Below are 21,142 nucleotides of genomic sequence, written 5' to 3'. Positions count from 1 at the left end.
CAATGTTTATGACGCCGAGACCAGCACCAATGGCCATTTGGCGTGCTTTGCTCTCCTCATGAATGTGGTTTTAGCTACATCTAAGTCAAGAGTCCTCACATCCAGTCGTGTGATCTCATCTGTAGGGTTTGAACGAGATACCCCCAGTGTTTCTTCCAGGTTTTTTTTTACCATGGACTTTTATCACTACACTGCTCCCTGTGGAAAAGGACGAACTCTGCCTTAAGACGTGATAAAAGCCTGAATATATTACCAGAATGGCATTCAAAAAGGTAAGCTGGTGACACCGAATTCTTGCCCTTGTCATTTTAGCAGGACAGGCTACCAAATTTGCAAGGTCTAGGACAAAATGAAAATGCAGGCCCTAGCCTCAAAATTGAGAATTTGAAGAAGGTGGAGAGCACAGCATGAAACCAATGGTGAGGCAGGGCCCCAGCAAGACCAGGGTCAGTGCAGCTGCCCAGGCTGCACACCACGAAGCCAGCCCTACAATTTTGTATTCCCTCTCATGAGTAACTACGGCAGAAAGCCTAAAATTTAATACTAAGCCTGGCAGATGCATAATTTACAGCTCAAGATGGAAATAATATCCTACAATGTAAGAATCTATCCTCTTGATACTATTTTTTTTTTTTTTTTTGCGGTATGCGGGCCTCTCACTGTTGTGGCCTCTCCCATTGTGGAACACAGGCTCCGGACGTGCAGGCTCAGCGGCCATGGCTCACGGGCCCAGCTGCTCCGCGGCATGTGGGATCTTCCCGGACCGGGGCATGAACCCGTGTCCCCTGCATCGGCAGGCGGACTCTCAACCACTGTGCCACCAGGGAAGCCCGATACTATTATTTTAAGGGATGTGAAATTGTCACTAAGATCTTAGAGGTCCTTTGTATACTCACTTAGAAGCTGAGCAAGGAAGCAAACCAGTATTATTTCAAGTCCTTTATTTACTTACATAGTGGCTGGAGTCCTTATCGTCCACCTTTCTTTTTTTGATGTCATTGGAAAACTCGGGTCCATTTCTGCGTTTATCTGTGCCTCTTAGACTGTCTGGGACCAAGAGGGAGTTACTCTGCAAGACAAAAAAATTAATCAAAGATTTCTTCCCAGGTCTCCCTGTACACATGAAAACCCCACCTGGATGTGATAGCTGGTTTAGAAAGGTGATGCCTACATGGCCTTTCATTCCATTTAATTCGTCTCATCTGAAGACTTTGACGGCAAACATTTATAGAGATTTAGGCACTTAAAAGGGAGACCCTGACTATGCACTCAAGCCGTCCAAAGCCTGGTGGATCCTCCAGGCCCTGCTCACTTGAAATGTTCTTCTGTTCTGTTTGCTGTTAGAGAAATGGGAGCCTGCTGTTTATATGCGGATGTGTTTTCATTCTTTCCCACTGAGACTCCCTGGTCAGGAATAAGAATGGCCTATGAGCAAAACCTGAGATCACTCTATTAGACATATTCTGTGACTGTAAGAGTCAACGTGTGCCTCTCTAAAAAGACACAAAGAGAACGGGTGGGATTAACAGCATGGTTTCCTAAAAGGCAAATCACATTTTCCACAGTCACAATGAAGGAACTCTTTCGAGTTCTTCTAATTTATTGTTGAAAATAAGATTTGGTGTTCCTTGCCAAGAGCACTGAAATTTAAGACCCAAAGCAGGAATTCCAGCCAGTGAATCTTCAACAGCAAGGCCAGCTCCCACACACAAAAGCGGGAACAAGGACTAATCTTTTCCACAAACCACACAGGATACTTTCATTCACATGTGCTGAGTATGAACTGTTGACCCAAAGAAAACAGGCATTTTAGATATTTGAGGGTCACATGACACGATGTGACATCCCTTCAATTCCCATCTCCCCTCGGGGCTAAAGCATCAGAACATGTTACAATGAGTTCTTTTATGTGCGGGATTAGCATACGCAAGGGGGCAATTTGTTCAGTGGTGTGTTACTGCCTTGAACAATGCTGAATGGGCCGTGCAAAAACTTTCTTTCTCAAAGCCCAGATAACCTCCATTTCTGAAAGACGTTGAAGAACTAAGTCGGGGAGTCCAGGGCCAACAAACAGTAATGCTACCTTTCTCTGCCACGATATAAAATAGAAGGGGCCTGGGGAAACCTTTAAGTTAGACCATCTCTAAAGCAATAGTTACGTACCATGAGCAAATCTTTAATGGTCCATTTTTAGAGGCCATGGATGGGTCTTCGTTCCTAACCAGCCCAAGGAAATTAGCCAGGTGGCTGGCTCTCAAAACTCCCCCGTGAAAACCGTGAACCCCACTATGGGAACGTTCTCAGCTCAACCACACACAGGAGGAAATCAAAAGTGGGAATCAGAAGGCATTCTGAAGCCTCTTTGCGTACTTCAGAGGCTGCCTCTGAAGCAGCTGAGCTCTCATTCACGACCCTTCAAGCTCCACAAATGCCAGGAGGCTTACATAAAAGCAGCAGGGAGGGACCAATGCAATTCAATATAGAGAAGCTCAGAATAACGTCTTGAGCTCAGTGTGGGGCTGAAAGGTGAGCTGGCTGGATCCCTGAACTAATTACATTGGTAAATATCTGCTAAAAACTAACCCCTCTGACCCAGACCCACAGCCTGACAGGTCGCAGGAGACTTAACAAAACTGCAAAGTGCTTACATGCTGGGGAGGGGAGAAGCAGCTTGAGCTCATGTGGAAAAAGTGTCCATACACACCTGTCTGTCTTCTAGATTATGTCAGCCCCCAAGTCTCCTCCTCCAGACTCAGACCAGATACATTAAGGTCAAGGCTGTATCATATTCAACTTGACATCTACCCACTTGCCCAGCAGAATGTAGCATAGAGTCGGTGTCCACTCACAATTTAAAAGTCTCTTTCCCCGGGGTCCCCTGTGTAGCCCTCCTGCTGTAATTAGCAGGGGGCATCCAAACCACTCAGCCATCCAAAGACAGCTTTTTAATGATCTGATTTTTTGAATGTCAAGTGGTACTGCGAACATAAAAGTAAACGACACGCCTATTAGGAACAATGCAATTTCTGCTAGAAACAATAACGTTTCTCTGGCTGGACCTGTGAGCCCGTCAAGCTTTGAGGCTTCTGCGTCTCCATTATCAGAAGTTAAATTCCCGTTTGAGCAGCTTTAGTGAGGCCTGTAATCTGAATGCGTTTTGCAAAGCTCTGAAAGTTCTTCTAAATTTAGATGGGGCTGATAATTAGCACCCTTGCTTATCTGAAAATTGGCTCCATTCAGATGGAAGATTGAGACAAGTTACAAAACGAAACGTCTCATCATACCTTTGATGCTGTACAACTGATTCAAAACAAGGCAGCAAAGAGTATGGGCGGCAGAGGCCTGGGAGAGCCACAGTCCAGAGTCAGGGGGTGCCTGGCTCACGCTGCAGCCCCAACAAAGACGAACCACTTTCTTTTACCCTTGTTCCCATGAAACTTGCTTGCTGTGTGTAATTGTCCCTGACATCCTCCAGCCCTGACACTGCTTTCATTGTTGTTCTTGACTTAAGCAAATAGTTCCAGCCTAATGGACTTCATTTGCTGTTGGCAACAAAAACAGTCTTGCTTAACTACTGCCTAGGTGACCCTAATCCTCTTGGCTACCTCACTTGCTCCCCAGAAATCCAAAAGTGACTACATGGGTAGTACTGGACGTCTCCTAATACCATTAAGTCTTCTTCCCTCATGCTGCGTTTTGTTCTCACATACCGTCTTATGTTCCTCAGGGCTCAGAAGTGGAATACAGTCATTCTGATGGTTGTTCTGAGCCACTTTACACATATTTTGAGAATGCATACTGACTGAATATCCTTTGGATCCTTCAAAATTTAGGGTTTTACCTTGATTTGTTAGATTTGAACGAGGAGAAGACAGACTCAAATTTAACGTTAAAATTTAATATTTAATCAACATTTAAATGTTGATTAAAAGCCTGTTTGTGAAAGAATAAAACTGAGGTTGCTTCGCTTTAAGTTACTGAAAAAGTCATGCATTCTAAACACTGAAGATAATTAGGACCAAACTTCTCAAGACGCCAAAGCAACCTTAACACATATCCACCCTCTTCACCCTCCTCAGTTTATCTAGAGGATGTTCAGAGGGGAAGGCAATTTGCCTAAAGTCAAGAAGCACTATCCATTAAGGCAACTCGCCTGTGCTCCCGGAAGAAGTGATTTTTAAACTCAGTTTATACACATCAAATACTTGGACCCAAATACTTGACCCCCAAATACTTCCCATTTAAAAGTCACATTGGCTCTTTAACCTATTGAGCTTAATATTCTAATGTGACATAATAATGCCTACTGCATGCTATCTCTGATTGCCCCCACCTCCTAATCACAGACACATCTTGATTTACTTGGTTAGAGGCCCACCATAACAAAATTGTGAACATTTAAAAAAAAAAAGAACATTTTACAGCCTACTTTTAAATGACCTGAAAACAGTCCCGAGTTCCTGGCTTTCCACTCATGAATCCTGCCCAAGGTGCACACTAACAGAGACCCCAGCAGAGAGCAACAAAGCAGCCCAGGTACTCACAGCACTGGCTTCATGCCACATCGACCACCAAGAATAGTGGTTCCACAGACCTATTTGCTGCTGCAGCCTTCTCTTCCCAGAGTCCATATCTTGAAAGATATGTATCGACCAAACAGCGTTCATCAAGTAAAATTCCCCTTTCAAATTTTTATTTGCCAGAGTTTTTTAATCAACATGAGAATTAGTGTTACCACACTGACTGCTATACTCTAATTCTAGCCAAGAAACTTGATGTTTTATTTCACCTTGCAGCTGGTAAAAGTTAATCATCTCCCAGACTTTTTCAAACGCTGTAACTATTGGGCAGACTTCTACAAATGTTCTGAGAACTGGGATTTCCAGACTGTATATAAGTTTTCCTTTGTTTAAAAATTTTCTTAAGAACCAAACAAAATCATCTTATTTACCTTATGTCTTCTACAAGAACTCAAAGTACAAGTCTTATACAGCCCATGGGGGATATTACAAATCTGAGCATATCAAGATCTAAAAGCCCATTATGTCTTCAAAACAAGCTAAAATTTGAAAACCATGATGATTTTCTGCACCTAACAAGTTGCACACGTTGACGGGAATAGAGCCAAGTAAAACGATAAGGGGAGAGGCAGACCAGACAAGTCTCTGAAGAAAACAAGAGCCCTCTGAAATGTTCAGTACCAGAGACAGAGTGTCCAAAAGACCTGTTAGCCCAACAGGCATGCTTTTCTCTCCATTTATATATATGAGACTACACATGAAATGACTTGATGAGGTGTAAGAACAGAGAAAACGTTATGAACCACAAGAAGGGACCCATCCCTCTTAAAATCTGAAATATCTGAGAACCTAAAACCTCAGTGGGCAACTGCACTGACAACAGACAAATCGTTCACTGTAGTTACCCTGTGCTTCCTGAGGGTCACTTCCTGCACTAACAGTGATGTGATGGTTAAGAACAGGTACAAGGGCTTCCCTGGTAGCGCAGTGGTTGAGAGTCTGCCTGCCAATGCGGGGGATGCGGGTTCGGGCCCTGGTCTGGGGGGGTCCCACATGCCGCAGAGCGGCTGGGCCCGTGGGCCGCAGCTGCTGGGCCTGCGTGTCTGGAGCCTGTGCTCCACGGAAGGAGGGGCCACGATGGTGAGGGGCCCGCGCACTGCGATGGGGGGTGGCCCCCGCTCGCCGCAGCTGGGGGGAGCCCTCCCACAGAGGCGGGGACCCAACACAGCCAAAAATAAATAAATAAATTTATATATTAAAAAAAAAGAACAGGTACAAGAGTGAGCAGAAAAGCTGCTCAGAAGAGAAAAGAAAAAGTAGGAGGTCTTCCAATATTACAACTGGTGTGCACTCCTTGAGTGGTCAGATCCAGAGCACCATTTCCCAAATAGGTGAACCATGTTTTATAAAAACACACACCAGAACCGTTCCCTGCTGAGTGGGCACATGTTAACTAGAGAGTTGGTGGCAATGTGAACCCAGTGGGTAGAACTGGACAGTGTATTCTCTTGAAGTAAAAATAAACATGCAAACACACAAGTACTGAACCATACCTTCATATAAGAACTTACCATGTAAGCAGAAGAGTCTTTTGAACTTCAAAGAGCATTCAGTCGAATCGGAAGAAAATGTCAAGAGTTGGACCCTGTACCACCTTTGTTCTGACCATTCTAGACAATCATGTTTCTATTTCATGCTCTGAACACCCACCCCCTCAAGACCAAGGTAAAGAGACTCAGCTGCTTTAATATGAATAAAAAATAGTCTTTAAAGTCTTGTTCCAAGAATTTTACTTTTCTTTGGCAATTTAACAGGAATGGTTGTTCATGTATACAGAGGTATCTTGGAAGGTAAACTCCAGAATATATAAAAGAAGGCATGTTTACATTGTCAGTGTGGCCAAAACCCTTTATAAGAGTATTCATGTATCCTTCATCTATCCTGAGACCTCAAAGCAATTCTTCTGCCAACCAAGTCTAAACCTTGAAGCCACCAGCAGCAAATGTGAAAGGAAAACCCGTTCATGGAGACAGCAAAAGCGAGACAGGTTTCCCTAATGTGAAAATAATACACATTATTCAAATGGATTTCTTTAGCTGCCATGCTAATTCCCCTTGGGAATGGTGTCCTCCTCACAGGAAAAGTGTCTGTGTCAGAGGTACAGATTGGAAACTCATGACACCTCATTTATCCTCAGTTACACTAAGGCAGTGGGAACCTAATTTGCTAGCACACTCTACACTGACAATTAACTTCTCGGTGAACATTAAAACAATGAGGTAAGGACGCACCCCATCACATCTCTGCGCCTTCTCATCCACACCTGGTACCAATTAAGCCATCACCCTGTGTGGTACTTCGTGCTGCAGTCCAGTTGGTCATTCAAGTATTCTGTGTGACAAATGCATTTTTAACCTGTAAGATTAACGATCCCCACTTGTCAACAGTGAAGAGTGGAAGCAAGTGGAGACATGTGGAAATGTGGAAATCACATCTTGGAAGACTGGCTGTGAAGCAGGCCTAAAGGGTACATGTCTATTTTTCATATTGTTTAAAGGCAAAATATGTGGAAAAAACAAAAAAACGGGGTGTTCTTGCACCTTGATCTAAGAACGTGGCACTGTCGGGCGCAGACGGGCGACTCAGGATACTCAGAATAAAACGGAGCCAGACATACACACCCAGTGAGTATTTGGGCTGGAAGAAGTACTGAACCACAAAATGCCTTCGGCATCAACTCTCTACATCCACAGCTTGCCCTTCCACCCTCCTTCTCCAGGTAAAACAAAATAAAACCAATAAAAAATTTTGGAGCTCATAACAAATATAACTGTTTAAAAATAATCTTTAAATGACCTCGTAACACCTTCATTCCCCTAATCAGGACCGTGGTCACAGCCAAAATCAAATTTGTATTTCAAACCTTTTCTAGAAGCATGTTTTCGAAGTGCTCTTCATTCTCCAGCCCCCGATGAGATGCTTCTACTGCAAGAAAAGGTCCTGAAACTAGAAAGCACTGGGTCAGGACTTGACTGTGGTATCTGGATATCGGACGCCACTTAACCCATCTCTCCTCATCAGAAAGACCGAGACACAAAGTTTATTGCTTACTGTGTTCTAGAGGGAATACTGAAGATGATGATCAGGCCAAAAGGAAAATAAAAGTTTACAAAATCTGCTCCAAAGGGTGGGCATTAAGGTTTCTAATTACAGAACACAAAATGAAGCCTAAAAAAGTTTGTGGAGGGAGAAAATAGCCTCTACCTGCTTTCTGTTTGTTTAAAGATGCCCTATCCTCACTGAGATCTCAGGGAGGTAAGACCTGAACATTCTCTGGTCACGCACAGGTCCTGACATCCGCCTGGCAAGCTCCAGCCCCACAGCGAGCAGACACCTCACCTGGCACAGGAACACGCCACTCCCGACAAGCAAGAAGCTGCCAGTGCTTTCCTTCCTTCAGGGGGTCACCCTTCTCGTGGCAGTGATGCTGGTTTTCCCAGAAGATCTACGTTTTTAAGCACAGAGTTTTAAATTCTGCCAGAAGAAAAATCTACTGAGGCAACCACTTAAGAAAACTTAATGTTTTCCGCTGTGCCTTAATATTGAGATTTCAGGTGATGCATTTCAGTTTTATCCTTTATCTCCAGGCAATTCCTTGACATGAGTCAGGTCAACAACATTTAGGCGAAAACACCTCCTCCTGGTCCCTGTTTACCTTTGATGAATTCGAGCACCGTGAGACTGATCAAGTTCCTAAGAGGCTGGGATGGGTTTTGTGATGCTGACACACTAAGAATCATTGGGAATGGTCACCGGTCATGTGAGCCCTCACCTCCACAACAGCCTCACACATTTTTTAAAAAGGAAACCACAAGTAACTACGTTGACGGTGACTAACGACGCATCTACTGTTGTCAGGGAGGACTTTCCTAAAGGCTTGCTACGGTATGTCTGACGACTTCCCATTTGCAGTCCCTAAACCCTCACCGTGCAGACAGCCACCATCACCACTTTACAGAAGGATGAGAAATCTTGCCTGTGCAGCCAGAACTCCACTGGGGGCTGCCTTTGTCCAAAACCCATGTTCTTTCTATCACTGTCCCCTTTCCCCCCACACCCACAGTGCCACGGTCCTCAAGAGCCACTGGGAGACGCTGTGACATTCAAAAAAATAAAATTTCAGAAACAGGCCAAGAGTGAAGTATTCCCCAAAGCAAGCCTCACACCTTATTTCCTCCTTGCTCTCTATACTGCTGAGTGTCGTCTTAGAAAAGAGTGAAGGGATGGGTGGTCCGTAACTAGGATCTGGTCCTACCTCTGCCAATAAACTAGTGAAGTACAACAGCTAGAAAAGAAAAAGATAAAGACACCCCCTTACATTAAATAAAGTGATGGCTGTCATAACTACTTTTAAATAAGTTCTAAATGTGAACATAATTTTAGAAATGTTATAGGAATGGCAACAGGGTCCCTCAGAAAGACATGATCTAAATCTCCACCTCTGTTAATTAACTATATGACCAAAGACACCCAACCTCCTTACTTTGGTGTCTTATTGAGAAAATGATGGTGACGCACCATTTTGACCTCTGAAGTAGATGAAAAGTGCTTAGACTTTTCTGGGCCAGGAACCCCTTTGGAGAATTTAATGCATGTTATGATCTCTCCTCAGCACTATGTAAGAGCACTGACCCACTCTGCATACAATTTTAGAGGGGTCCCAGGACCTTCTGAAGTCCACTAGGAACCCGCCTTAGGTCTACAGATCGTCCCTGTCCTAAGTCTCTCCCACATAGCCCCCTCAAGTCTCCTCCCTCTTCCAAATGTTCCAAATAGCGATCACATGAGTTAGATATTTCAGTGCTTTTCGTTCAACACATAATTTGACTTTGACATTAAAAGCTATCACTGCAAAATGGCAGCAAGTATACGCAGTGCCTCAGCCAGTGCCTGGCACATAGTAAGTGGTCAATAAATATGCAAAATGAATGAGTATTTAAACATCCATTCTACCATTTTTCTTAAAACCCATACAACTCCGTGTCAATTCTCTAACTCCAGGTCTTTCAAGTAGACGTATTTAAAGTGCATTCCCTTCAGCCAAAATTTAGTGCAATTCATCTTTAAATTAATTGGGATATCTAAAGTTTTTATTACTCCTGAAGAAGTAAAGGCTTTTGTTAGGTCATTTTTTTGCTCAGTAGTAGCACTCTGGTAAATAGGCTTATGTTAGGAAAAAAAAAGGTTTGCGAATTAGAAAACAGCCAAACAGCAAAATACACCTCTCAAAAGTTACTAGCTTTATCATTCATCCCTTTCAGAAACAAGAAACTTAAAAATAGTGTCCGTATTTTCTCTCTGTTCTTAGCACCTTTATTTCCTGGGTTTTACATTAAACAGGTTACATTAAGGTTCATTTGTTTTCCTACCATAAAACCTTAAACCAGCAAATGGAATAATCTGTCACTAAAAATAAACATAAACTATCTATGAACCAGTTTTAGACTCACAGATAACAATCCACACACACTCACACTCCCTCCGACATAAGTCCCTGATTTTTGCACTTGATATAAAAAATATGTTTGTTCAACATAGAAGGAAGGGCAGGAAAAAAAAAACAAGACTATATGCCAGCCTAGAATTTTTTAGAACTCCTTGGTCTTCTTTATGGCAGAGGTTCTCAGAGTTTGGTCCAAGGACCCTGAGGGTGTCTCTCTGTGGGCAGATTTCTTCCAATACTTAAACCGAAACAATGTATGGCAACAAAGAGAATGCAGAAGCCGAGGAGAATTCAACTGCCCTCTTTTAGGCCAGGCATTAAAGACATCTGCAAATGTGCAAAAAAAAAACTAAACTACTCTTCCCACTGCAATTTTTTATTTTGGGAAATAGTTATTTTTCATTAAAAATGTTATTTATGCTAACACAAGTAGCTCTTTATCTGTTTAAGTGATTTTAAAATGTTTTATTTCTAACCCAGAAAATTTTCAAAATATATGACACACATAAACAAAAGTTCTCTGGGGTCATCAGTTACTTTAAGGGTAAAAGATTCTGAGACCATAAGGTTTGAAAATCGCTGCCCTATAGCCACTGCTCTTAACCCCTCGATGAGTGAACAAACAAAACAGCAGTACAGAGCAATGAACTGACTGTATCTGCCAAGTAAAATTCAACTTCATAATTCAAACCACTTTATTAAACAGATAAGTACTATAATATTTTAGGAGCTAAAAGTACACATCATCTCATTACCCACTGAGTCTCATATTTAATTTTACACAAAGTTTGAAGAGAGCTAGTTAATTTTATGTAACTGCAGCAAAATCCCACTTATACGGACAGTGAACAATTTAATTCCTCTCTACAGACTGAATTAAATTTTTAGATTAAAAATTAGTGTAGTTTCTCCATTTTATATTATCATTACCATGAGTTTTCTGTAATAATTACACAGGAAACTCAGCATATATACTTATTCTGGAAATACTCTTTGAAATTATTATTAAGACTTGACAAAAATTTGGTGTGAAAAAGGAGACATGCAAATAACACATTAAGTAACCATGTATTTTATATTATTTTATAGATTGGTTTATGCAAGGTATCTACCACATTTGGACTTAAAAGTTCAGATTGCTAACTCAACACGGACTTACAAACTAAACAAACTAGACTTGAAAACAATCCACAGCTGCCTGAAACTCAAGAACGATTTAGTACTTCTTTAAGGGTACAACTCATTAACCTTCGTCCACCTCACCCTCACTTCCCCAGTCAAGTTCTTGATTACATCTTCCAGCCAAAATTACACACAGATTATTAGACATACTCAGAAATACAGTCATACCGAGTTATGGAAAAATGCCTCTACAAGCTTAAGTGTGCAAATTCTACTCTCTCCTGCCACTGGCATTTCAGAGAGGCATACACCATGGTATCCCTTCCACAACTGTCTAGAACTCTTGCTAAAACTTTCTGCAGCCTTGTATCTTCTAGTATTTTTGTTGCTTTTCCTTGGTTCTTTGAGAAAGGGCTTGTGATACATGTACCTACATATCCCTACACATCCCTCACTACAGATATATTTCCTATATTACCTTACATATAGTAAGCATTCAATAAATATACCGTGACTTAAGGTGGAACAGTAGTACTGATAACATAAAGTTGAAATCAAGTCTCAAACCTAGAATAAATTCAATAGATTAAAACATGCAGCAGACTAATGCATGTGGGCATTCCCAGCATCATCTTCTGCCATCTCTATTCTCTGGCCCAGGATTAGGGTTTTTAATTTGATACTCTATTGAATGAACATGGCAGAAAAGATGACAATCTACAGGGACATTGAAACAGCAAAACAGAAAGGTCACCTCCATAAATCAGTTTACTTAGGTCCATACTTTCGGAGTAGGTAATTTTATTCCCTAGATCTAATTTTTTTCTCCCCCCAACATTTTCCAAAGAAAACTTACAGGACAAGAATTTCACAACTACCTACCTCATCCTTTCACCATTATCCATTCCACCAATACATCCTGACACATGAAGTAAAACAAAGCTCTGTCCCAAAGAGAATTTTAAAAATAGCTACCGTTCTACACAGAAGGTGTGTGTGGAGGGGTGTCTAAACTTTTCAAACTGAAAAAGTTTACACATCATCCCCCCAAACATAAGAAAGTATCAGAGTGATTTAAAAGTTCAGTATCCTATTTTTTAACAATATTTAGATTGAAGATGATCAAAATACTGCCATGTTCAGAAAGAAGGAAGGAAGGAAGGGGGCAAACACTGGAGGTTATCTGAGCTGAAAAGGGGCCAATTTCTCATTCTGTTTGCTCCACAACATGTAAGAGACGCATTTTAGAGACAGGCCTCCCCACAAGTAACCGGCAGATATGTGTACAGATCAAACGCGCTTTATGTAAAATGAGTAAGATTTAGGCTGGTGGGAAAAAAATGAACTCGATAAGCACAGAGCCCCGTGCACTGAATTTCCTTGGTTTTGAGAGCTTACTCAGACACTCAGTTCTTTGGACTAAAATAAAGTTAAGTTCAAGTTCACACTCCAAGGACAATTATGAAAAGAAAACTAGATATGGAAACCTAGAAACTAAGATGCATTTGCAGAGGATAATGAATGGTTTAGGTAGAAATAACACAATACTAACTAATGTCACATATGGATTGTGACCTCTTGCCTGCAGAACTGACTTAAGATAAAAATGAATACTCTCAAACTACAGGTAAACCTGGACTCGAAGTGCAATGATAAACATATTTTTTAAATGGGTCTGGGGCACATAGGGATCAAAGTGTATTTTCAAGTGAGTAATCATAGCAAACAGCTTTGCCTCCCTCTCACCTGATGGAAGTTTTATATAAAAGACAAAGGGTGGGGGGAAACAGTCATATTTTTTTAAAAAAGAAAGAAAAAGAAAAACAACAGGTCGCTGAGAGAGAGTAGAATATACGTGTCTGTGCCTGTGTGTTTAAAGAAAGGCGGCTGAGGGTGCACTGCAGGGGGGGAGAACGCGTTTATGTGCAGCAGGCGTCAGGGTACTTACTGTGCCCGGTTCTCTGTCTGCTCCCGAGGTTACCAAGAAACGCACAGACATGCCCGTTCAGACACAGAGGCAAGAACAGAAATAAAAAAAAGGGGGGAATAATTAGAACACAAGCCCCAAACAGTTTTAAAATGGCTTTTATTTATATAAGTCATTGCACGTTCCTAATACAGTGATTTCCTGAAAATTACAGTATTTTGTAAACATAAGATTTACAGTTTAACCATACACAAAAGCCTATTTTTTTAAAATTTCTTGACAGAATAAATTACTTTTTTTCAAAAATTAGTCAAGTGCAATTTTGCCCAATATTTAATGCATACTAGAATTAAAGCCTATGAAACTAAGTAGTAACAGATGCAATTATCAAACCTTTCATTTGAACACATTCACTTTCAAATTTAACTTCTTATTTCGCCCCATTTAACAACATTACTTTCTTTGAAAATTACCCAATTAAGCAGTTAACAGTTTTCCATAATATGGTACAGGCCACTGGCATTAATGAGGCAGTTGCCAAGATGTCAAGATGCCTGCCATCTAAAGAGATGGAGAAATCTACAGATGCCCACGTTAAACCCTGAAAACCTCCAGGGTGAACTGTGTTTCAGTGGCCAAGCTGTGCGACAGACAGTTCCTCTTAGCTCATTGTTTGCTCTCTGAATGGGTTGGGGCTCTCTTTAGCGGTGCACAAACTTTGCAGCACTGTAAGAGTGTTAGGGCAAGGTCCTAATCTGGCTTGCCCGGCCTCTCACCTCTGTGGTGCTCTGCATCGTGGTGCTTCTTGTCATCTTTAATTGCCAAGTGAGACTGGCCACTCAGAGCACTAGACAGCGCCAGGAGGCCGGCACTGCCGCCGAGGGGCGGGATTCCAGGAGGCTGAAGTCCCGAAGGGTGAGGGGTGAGGGGCACTGGAGGTCCATGGCCGTGAGAAAGATGCTGAGCTTGCAACTGCTGCTGCTGTTGGTGGTGGTGGTGAGAGAGGAAGAGGAGGGGGGGGGTGGCAGTGGTGGCGGCAACCAGGGAGACAGCAGACGTGACAGGAGAGGATGGAGGAGACAGAACAGGAGGTTCCACACACACACACACACACACACACACACACACACACACAGAGGAAGGGAGCAAGGAGACAGGGAGGAAAGAGAGAAAAAAATGTGGTTAGCACTTTCAGTCCATCAAAAGCTTTCATCTGCTCAGTTACCTGATATCATATAATCTTCCCAAAACATAATCCTCAGATCGACACTGTCACTTTCTGGCCTAACTCACCCCCTGAAAGTGTAGCTACTGATTATTAGCAAACTTGGATAAGTTAGTAAGCCCTCACACGGTGGTGAGTTCCATCTCTAAGCACCTCCAAGGATGAAATCCAGTGCATCATTGAATCTAAGATGCCACAGATTTCAGACTCATTCTGACTTCAGAAAGGTTAAAATAGGGGAGGTGCAGATATGCATCCTAATATACAGAAACTATATTCTCAACTAGTCACCAGTTACTAGGTGACTCCATTGCACCCCAGCATTCTTGCGTTAACTTACCACAACGTTAGGATGAGACAAAACCAAACATTATCTTTAGTTAACAGAACTTAGAAAGCAGGAAGAACTAGCATCTCTCATGTACTTGTGTGCCCTTAGCTCATCAAGCCCTCACAGAATGGAGGAAGTATTGATATTCCCATTTCACAGATGGGGCTCAAGGCACTGAGTTTCTCCCACCAGGTGGCAGGGAAGTGAAGTCAACGTAGGAAGGACCCTCATGGCTGTGCTCTAGTCATGCTACCACCACATACAGAGGGAGCCCTCAGGGAGCCACGCATGTGACAAATGGAAGGAACCTGAGAGACAAAACTTTGTTTATCCCTTCCTTTCTCCTGGGCCCCATGCCCCAAACCCATCCCCCTCCCGTGTGACCCTTCCGTGTCACAGAGGAAAACACCAAGACTCAGGCCAAGAACCTTGCTGAGGAAGGCACTCCCACCAGCTGTGTGGGACTCCAACCATGATGACCAAGTCCCCATTCCCAAATGCCTTCGCCTCTATCACTTAACCCATTCCAGAAGTTAGAAACCTGTTCACTTTAGAGTATCACTGCTCTCATATATTTAAGATTTGTTGCAGGAAACGAAAAAGTATCCAAGCAATGGCCCTTGCACCATAAATCTGGCCACATTTCAGCTGTCCAACATAAAACTCGTTTTTGATGAGACAGTAAAAACGATTAAAGCTCAATTTCTAAGGTGTAATGTTAGGAAATTCTTAAGATTCTGATTTGTGCTCACTTCCCTGGGACTCAATTACTCGTTTTATTTATTACACCCTTGCACGTACTGAATATATTAGATCTTCACACCAGATCTTCAGCAATTTCCACCCTGACCACTGATCTTTGACTGAATCCTAAACATTATGCTTCCGGCACTCAAGAGCAAGAGAAAGCAGCATCTAAAAGGCAGAAGTCAGCATCTATAGTCATTTTACAGTAAATTTTCAACCACTCCTAGTACCTTTTTAAAAATCTTTAGGCGCCAACCTTCTCTTTAAACCTCCACTCCTTCCAAAGAGAGCACAGTTCTAATGCGAGGGAAACTGGAAAAGGGGTGAGGTCAGAGCAGGCAGCATTAATAGTATTCTTGGAAAGTATTTATAAACTACTCATTCACCATTTGAGATCATAATAACAACTTCTTTATGCATAAAATCACCTTCCTGTCATCCCAAAGACACTAATTCTTGCTCCGTTACCTTTTAAGAGCTTGGCAGTAGCAGGACATAAAACTGAAGGAGCTGGCAGCAGCATCACGGTCCACTAGGCATGCTCATTAGCACTTAATTAGGAACTAGACACCTGCCATAAGAAATGTGCTCGGAGAAAGATGAGGAACAGGTCTGCCCTACCAGCGATTACTATCATTACTCAGAGTGAAAGCAATGTCCGGCTTCTTGGGGGGAAAGGCAGTGATGCATACACAAGCGGGTGCGGTGGGGTAATTAAGCACAGCACTGATTAAAGAAGATGAGAGAGGCTAAGCAGAGGGGAAGGAATTTAACTATAGGGTGGAGGGTACCAACCCTATCACCCTTCCCTGCACCCCACCCCCAGTCCCCCTCTAACGTTCCCCCCCAAACGGAGACACCAAAACACAACTCCAGACGTGTGATTTTATGTTAGAGCAAAGGCAGTCTCAGGTGATATTTGGATATGCTAGAAGGAAGCAGATTTTCTGCCAAGCCCAAGTTGGTTTTTGGAAAGATGAACTGGAAAGCATTCTCTGATGTACTATTGAAAAGAAAGACTAAGCTTATAAAATAAAGGGGCTTTGCCACAGCTGTGAAACAGACCTGCAAAGTTAAACTCAACCTTCAGGCAAATAGCTCTCAACAGGGCTATCCAACAGCCTAATTGGCCATGAGTAAGTCCCACCTCTAGCCTGCTCTAGCTTTCCAGGCCCCTTGAAGAGATAGCTCACTGCCCATTATTAGAGGCAATTAGGTTCTTCCATCCTTAGCCTGGCGATCTTGAAAGCTCCTTCTTCCTCCTTTTTTTTTAAAAAGCATAAATCCTATCACAAAATGAAAGGAGTACTAAGTAGGTAGCGACAGGATGAATCACAGCTATTGAAGATGCTGAGGACCCAAGAAACGTGGATACTGCTGCCTCACATTCTCCTTCTTTATCCTACCATGCAGTGTCCCTAGATAATATTTCCAGCTTCCTTATCTGGCCTCAGCTCGGAATACACCAGAGGGAGGAAGGGTGGGCGGGCATAATGGCTCCCATTTCACAGATGAAAGAGTGGCTTGCCGTGGGGCTCATAGCCAGAACAATGATTGCAAAGCTTTTAGTCCCCAGAACAGCATTTTTCCTGTGACCCCAGCAGCCCAGTCCTGTTCACAAGGGATCCGTTGCAGACCTAGTGTTCCCAAGCAAGGGGAAGGAAGAGGGCAATCTCTTTCTCCACCGAGGACCTCACGTTTCTCCCTTCCCAGGTAAGGAGATACTCTTGAGGGTATGCAATACTGCACACCCAGAGACAATCCACATTCACTATTGGGCATTTACCCGGAAATAAAACCATCTTCACGATGCAGCCTCATCAGCAGTGACAGATGGGAATTTGTTCTTAGATTTATGACTCACGAGTGCCATCCCTCCAGTCCCCACTTTCCGATACCCTACATCTGAAAAAGGAAAGTATCTTTTGCTCTAGCTCTCGCCCAAGGAAGCCGATAAAGAAGAATCAAGCTGAAACAGAGATAGTTCTGGCTTCTCTCAGAAGAAGATGCTTAATAAGTAATAAGTGTTATTTCTAAGATAAAATATTTATTGAAATGAACAGAGGGCCCACATCCAGGAGATTGAAACAACTGACTCCCAAAGGGCAGCCCACTTGCCCCATGTGTCCTAAAGAACATTTTTTTCTCAACACGGCTTACCTGGGACAGACTAGTACTCATCACCTTCACCAAAAGGAAGAAACATGAATGTTACTTAAAAATATATGGTACAAGAAAAGAGATCCTGACATTGCTATATAGCCAGCAACACATCAAAAAATCCAATGGCTCCGTCAATTAGGGGAATTTACATGAATCAGTCCTCCATAGACCCAAACCTACCCAAATCATCGGGGAAACTGTAAAATGTTTCTCAACGTGACAGCAAGGCTGGCTGGGAAAATTCAACCTTCTACCCATTCATTAGCTTGAACTAATTAGTAAACATTTTCTTTAAGTTAATGCTTATAGATTTATACACCACAGAACACATAAGCAACACAGTTTATAAAGCTATCAGAAAAGGCATTTCTGATGAACAATGGTGGTCTGGGGCAATAAGTATCAATCTAGACTGGTAGCTCTTAAACAATTTCAACACCACTTTCCCCACCCCTGGGACATTTGGCAACATCTAGAGACATCTGTGGTTGTCACAACTGGGAGGGAAAGACGAGTAGAAGTGTTGCTGGCATCTAGTAGGTAGAGGCTGGGGATGCTGTTAAACGTCCTACAACGCACCGGACAGCCCCCAGCACAGAGAACTCACGAGCCCAAAATGTCAACAGTGCTGAGGGTGAGAAGTTCTGGTCTCAATCGAAGCTGGAATTCTGTCCCATTACATTAGAAACCATGTTCTTATATGCCAAAGGACTTGCCAAATTGTTGCTTAAAAACCAGAAGTACTTTAAAATATTAACTTTTCACTGTCCCTTCCCCATCGAGTACCCTGTCACAGCTCAAAAAAATGAGCCTCTGCTTCCTAATGCTGACTCCACTAACAATTCAAAACAAAACAAACAAACAGAAACTTCACATTTTACAAAACAATTTGGGAAAAGAGCTAAATGGGAACTTTTACATACTGTTCTGGTGCCTCAGAGGTGATTAGGGAAAGGTTTAGTTTGGGGCATAAGGAGATAACTGTACTTGTTCTTAACCCAAACAATTTGAATAGGCTGGGAAGGAGACAAGTAAAACAAACACCAAACACTGAGTTAGTGATACTGAAAACCCACAAGGAATAAAATAACCTCATCCATGTCAAACAACAGCCACACATTTAGAATTTTAATTCACACTTTACCCAGTGCAGACTGGGTCAATTATGTTGCTATATGAAATTGACTTTGCCGTGTACATTCAGAGCCTTAATATAACTGTGCAGTGGTTTCTACATTTTTGTTTCTAAAACAGGTGTGGCACAGGGTTTATCACCACAGAGCTGCCTATACAAGTGGAAAGGACACCAGAATAAAAACGAAGGCCAACGTCCCTCTCATTCCCACTAGATGCTAATAAGTTCCTTATCACCAACCACTGAATTTCTGAAATTTAACCCACTTTATAACCTTTGGGAAAACTATGTCACACAGATCACAAACTGAACCCAACCAGAACTAAAACCATGCCCCAAAATAGCATCTTTAATGCTAAAAGCGTGACAGTAAGTGGCATTTATAGCACTTGGTATTTAAACACTTTTCGGGGGGGGGGAGTGAAAAGTAGCATTTATTGACAGTTCTCTCCAAGTCATCCTTGATTTTCTTCTATTTCTCTGTTCTTTAAAACACTCAGTTCTTATCTTGGGAGAGTGCAGAAAAAGAAAATTGGTGTGCTATGATAAACAAGTGGGAAAAGTGGGGAAGAGCTATGTGGCAGGAGAAACATCAAGGACACTACTACAGGAGTTATCTGAAAACCTCCCAATATGTGGATGGCCTCTCGCGTGAAGGGGACAAGGGTGATAAACAGGCAGAAACTGCTTGCTGGGGCCAAGAATTCGCAAGCCACTTGAAGACAATAAAATAAATAAATACATAAATCCATCGAGAGGCTCCATCTCGATGCAGGAGCCCACAGAAAATGAGATGCAGAAGCAACACTGATGGCCCGTACATAGGCAGGCACCAGGATGAAGGCCTAAAATTCTGAAAAGCATCTAAACTCGTCTTCACTGCTTCTGCATTTCAGCTAATCCGCACAGGCCAACTCATTCTGCATCACCCCCCCGACTTATTCATCCTACCTGCTCTGGGTGTCTGTTTCCGTCGTGACTTAAAAGACCTAAACTAGAATAAGTTTTTTAAAAGCCATGTTTACTTAGGTAGATCCATTTCTAAAACCATATAAGGTTTCAGTGAAAAGATGCTCGCACCATCAGCCATCAGAGAAATGCAAATCAAAACCACAAGTGAGACAGCGCGTCACACCCACCAGGAGGGCTAGAATCACAACAATGGACAATAACAAGTGTTGGGGAAGAAGCAGAGAAACTGGAATTCTCATCCACTGCTAGGGAGAATGTAAAATGGTACAGCCACTTGGCTGTTTAAGCTAAATGGAGTTACCATATGACCCAGAGTTCCATTCCTAGATATAAACACCAGATAAAAGAAAACATGTCCACATGTCCACAATCTGTACACAAATGTTCACAGCAGCATTATTCGTAACAGTCAAGAGGTGGAAACAACCTAAATGACCAGCAACTGATTGGATAAACAAATGCAGCATATTGATGCAATGGAGTATCATTCATCGATAAAAAGGACTGAAGTACTTGCTACAACATCTATAGACCTTGAAAACATTATGCAAGTGAAATAAGCCAGACACAAAAGGCCACATATCATATGATTCCATTTATATGAAATGTTCAGAACAGGCAAATCCACAGAGATAGAAAGATTAGTGGTTGCCAGGGGGTTCAGGGGAGGTGGCATGGGGCCTGACTACTAATGAATATGGGTTTATTTTTGGAGTGATGAAAATGTTCAAGAATTAGATAGTAGTGATGGCTGTGCAAGTCTGTGAATATAGTAAAAACCACTGAGCTGTGTGTGTTTAAAAGGGTGAATGATATGGTATGTTAAGTCATCTATCAATTTAAAAAAAACTGCATAGATCTAATTTCTAAAATGAGATGCTCAACGTTCTCTTCTGAAGATTTTTCTTCTTCCTCTGAAAAGAGGGAAAATGTTATAATGCCTTCTTCTAAGAAATCCAAATAAAAATCATACGAAAATATATGGGGAAATGAACAAGTAGACAATGCTTCAGTAAGTTTCCTGATAAATAAAAAGCACACTGCCCAATTCACTGGAACCCAGACACTGAAGCCAAGCTCTGCATTTGTCAGAGATACCTAGTTGTACCCTCAGTGGAAAAAAAAAAAAAAAAAACTAGCTCGACCTAAAGGAGAAGTAGGATGCATAAAAGACTTCTCTGAGATACTGCACCATCTCTTTGGAAAATTAATAAAAGGGCTAGAATGGTGGAATTTAAGTGGCAGGTATGTCACTAAGTAGGAGCTGGAAGATCCATGTTTGTTGTCATCATTTTATTTACTCCCTTTGGTAGCAGGCTATGCATTATTCTCTCAGGGTGAATTTGTTTTATAAAGAAACTTACAGCTGGGTTATTGATGGGCTTTCCAGGGATTAACTGCATACTCATAAGAATAAGAGACTAACCTCATCCTCTTAAACTTCCCACACTACAATCCTATAGATGTCTGACAGCTACAACCGGAGGAAAAAAATAA

At 42.1% G+C, this 21,142-nt stretch overlaps 1 protein-coding gene across 2 annotated transcripts in view; it reads right to left on the bottom strand.

Moving 5' to 3' along the window:
• Window positions 1-21,142, bottom strand: part of LOC115863773 (transducin-like enhancer protein 1) — an 87,788-nt gene that overhangs the window by 30,365 nt on the left and 36,281 nt on the right. For both annotated transcript variants that reach the window (XM_030876938.2, XM_030876939.2), the window contains exons 7-9: window positions 13,849-14,053; window positions 13,094-13,110; window positions 953-1,069 (exon numbers count right to left, since the gene is read on the bottom strand). In XM_030876938.2, coding sequence (XP_030732798.1) covers window positions 953-1,069; window positions 13,094-13,110; window positions 13,849-14,053 — 339 coding nt within the window. The remainder of the gene's footprint in view (window positions 1-952; window positions 1,070-13,093; window positions 13,111-13,848; window positions 14,054-21,142) is intronic.

The sequence above is a fragment of the Globicephala melas genome, chromosome 6 (assembly GCF_963455315.2).
Source record: "Globicephala melas chromosome 6, mGloMel1.2, whole genome shotgun sequence".
NCBI lineage: Eukaryota > Metazoa > Chordata > Mammalia > Artiodactyla > Delphinidae > Globicephala > Globicephala melas.
This window is presented reverse-complemented; position numbering and strand designations above follow the sequence as displayed.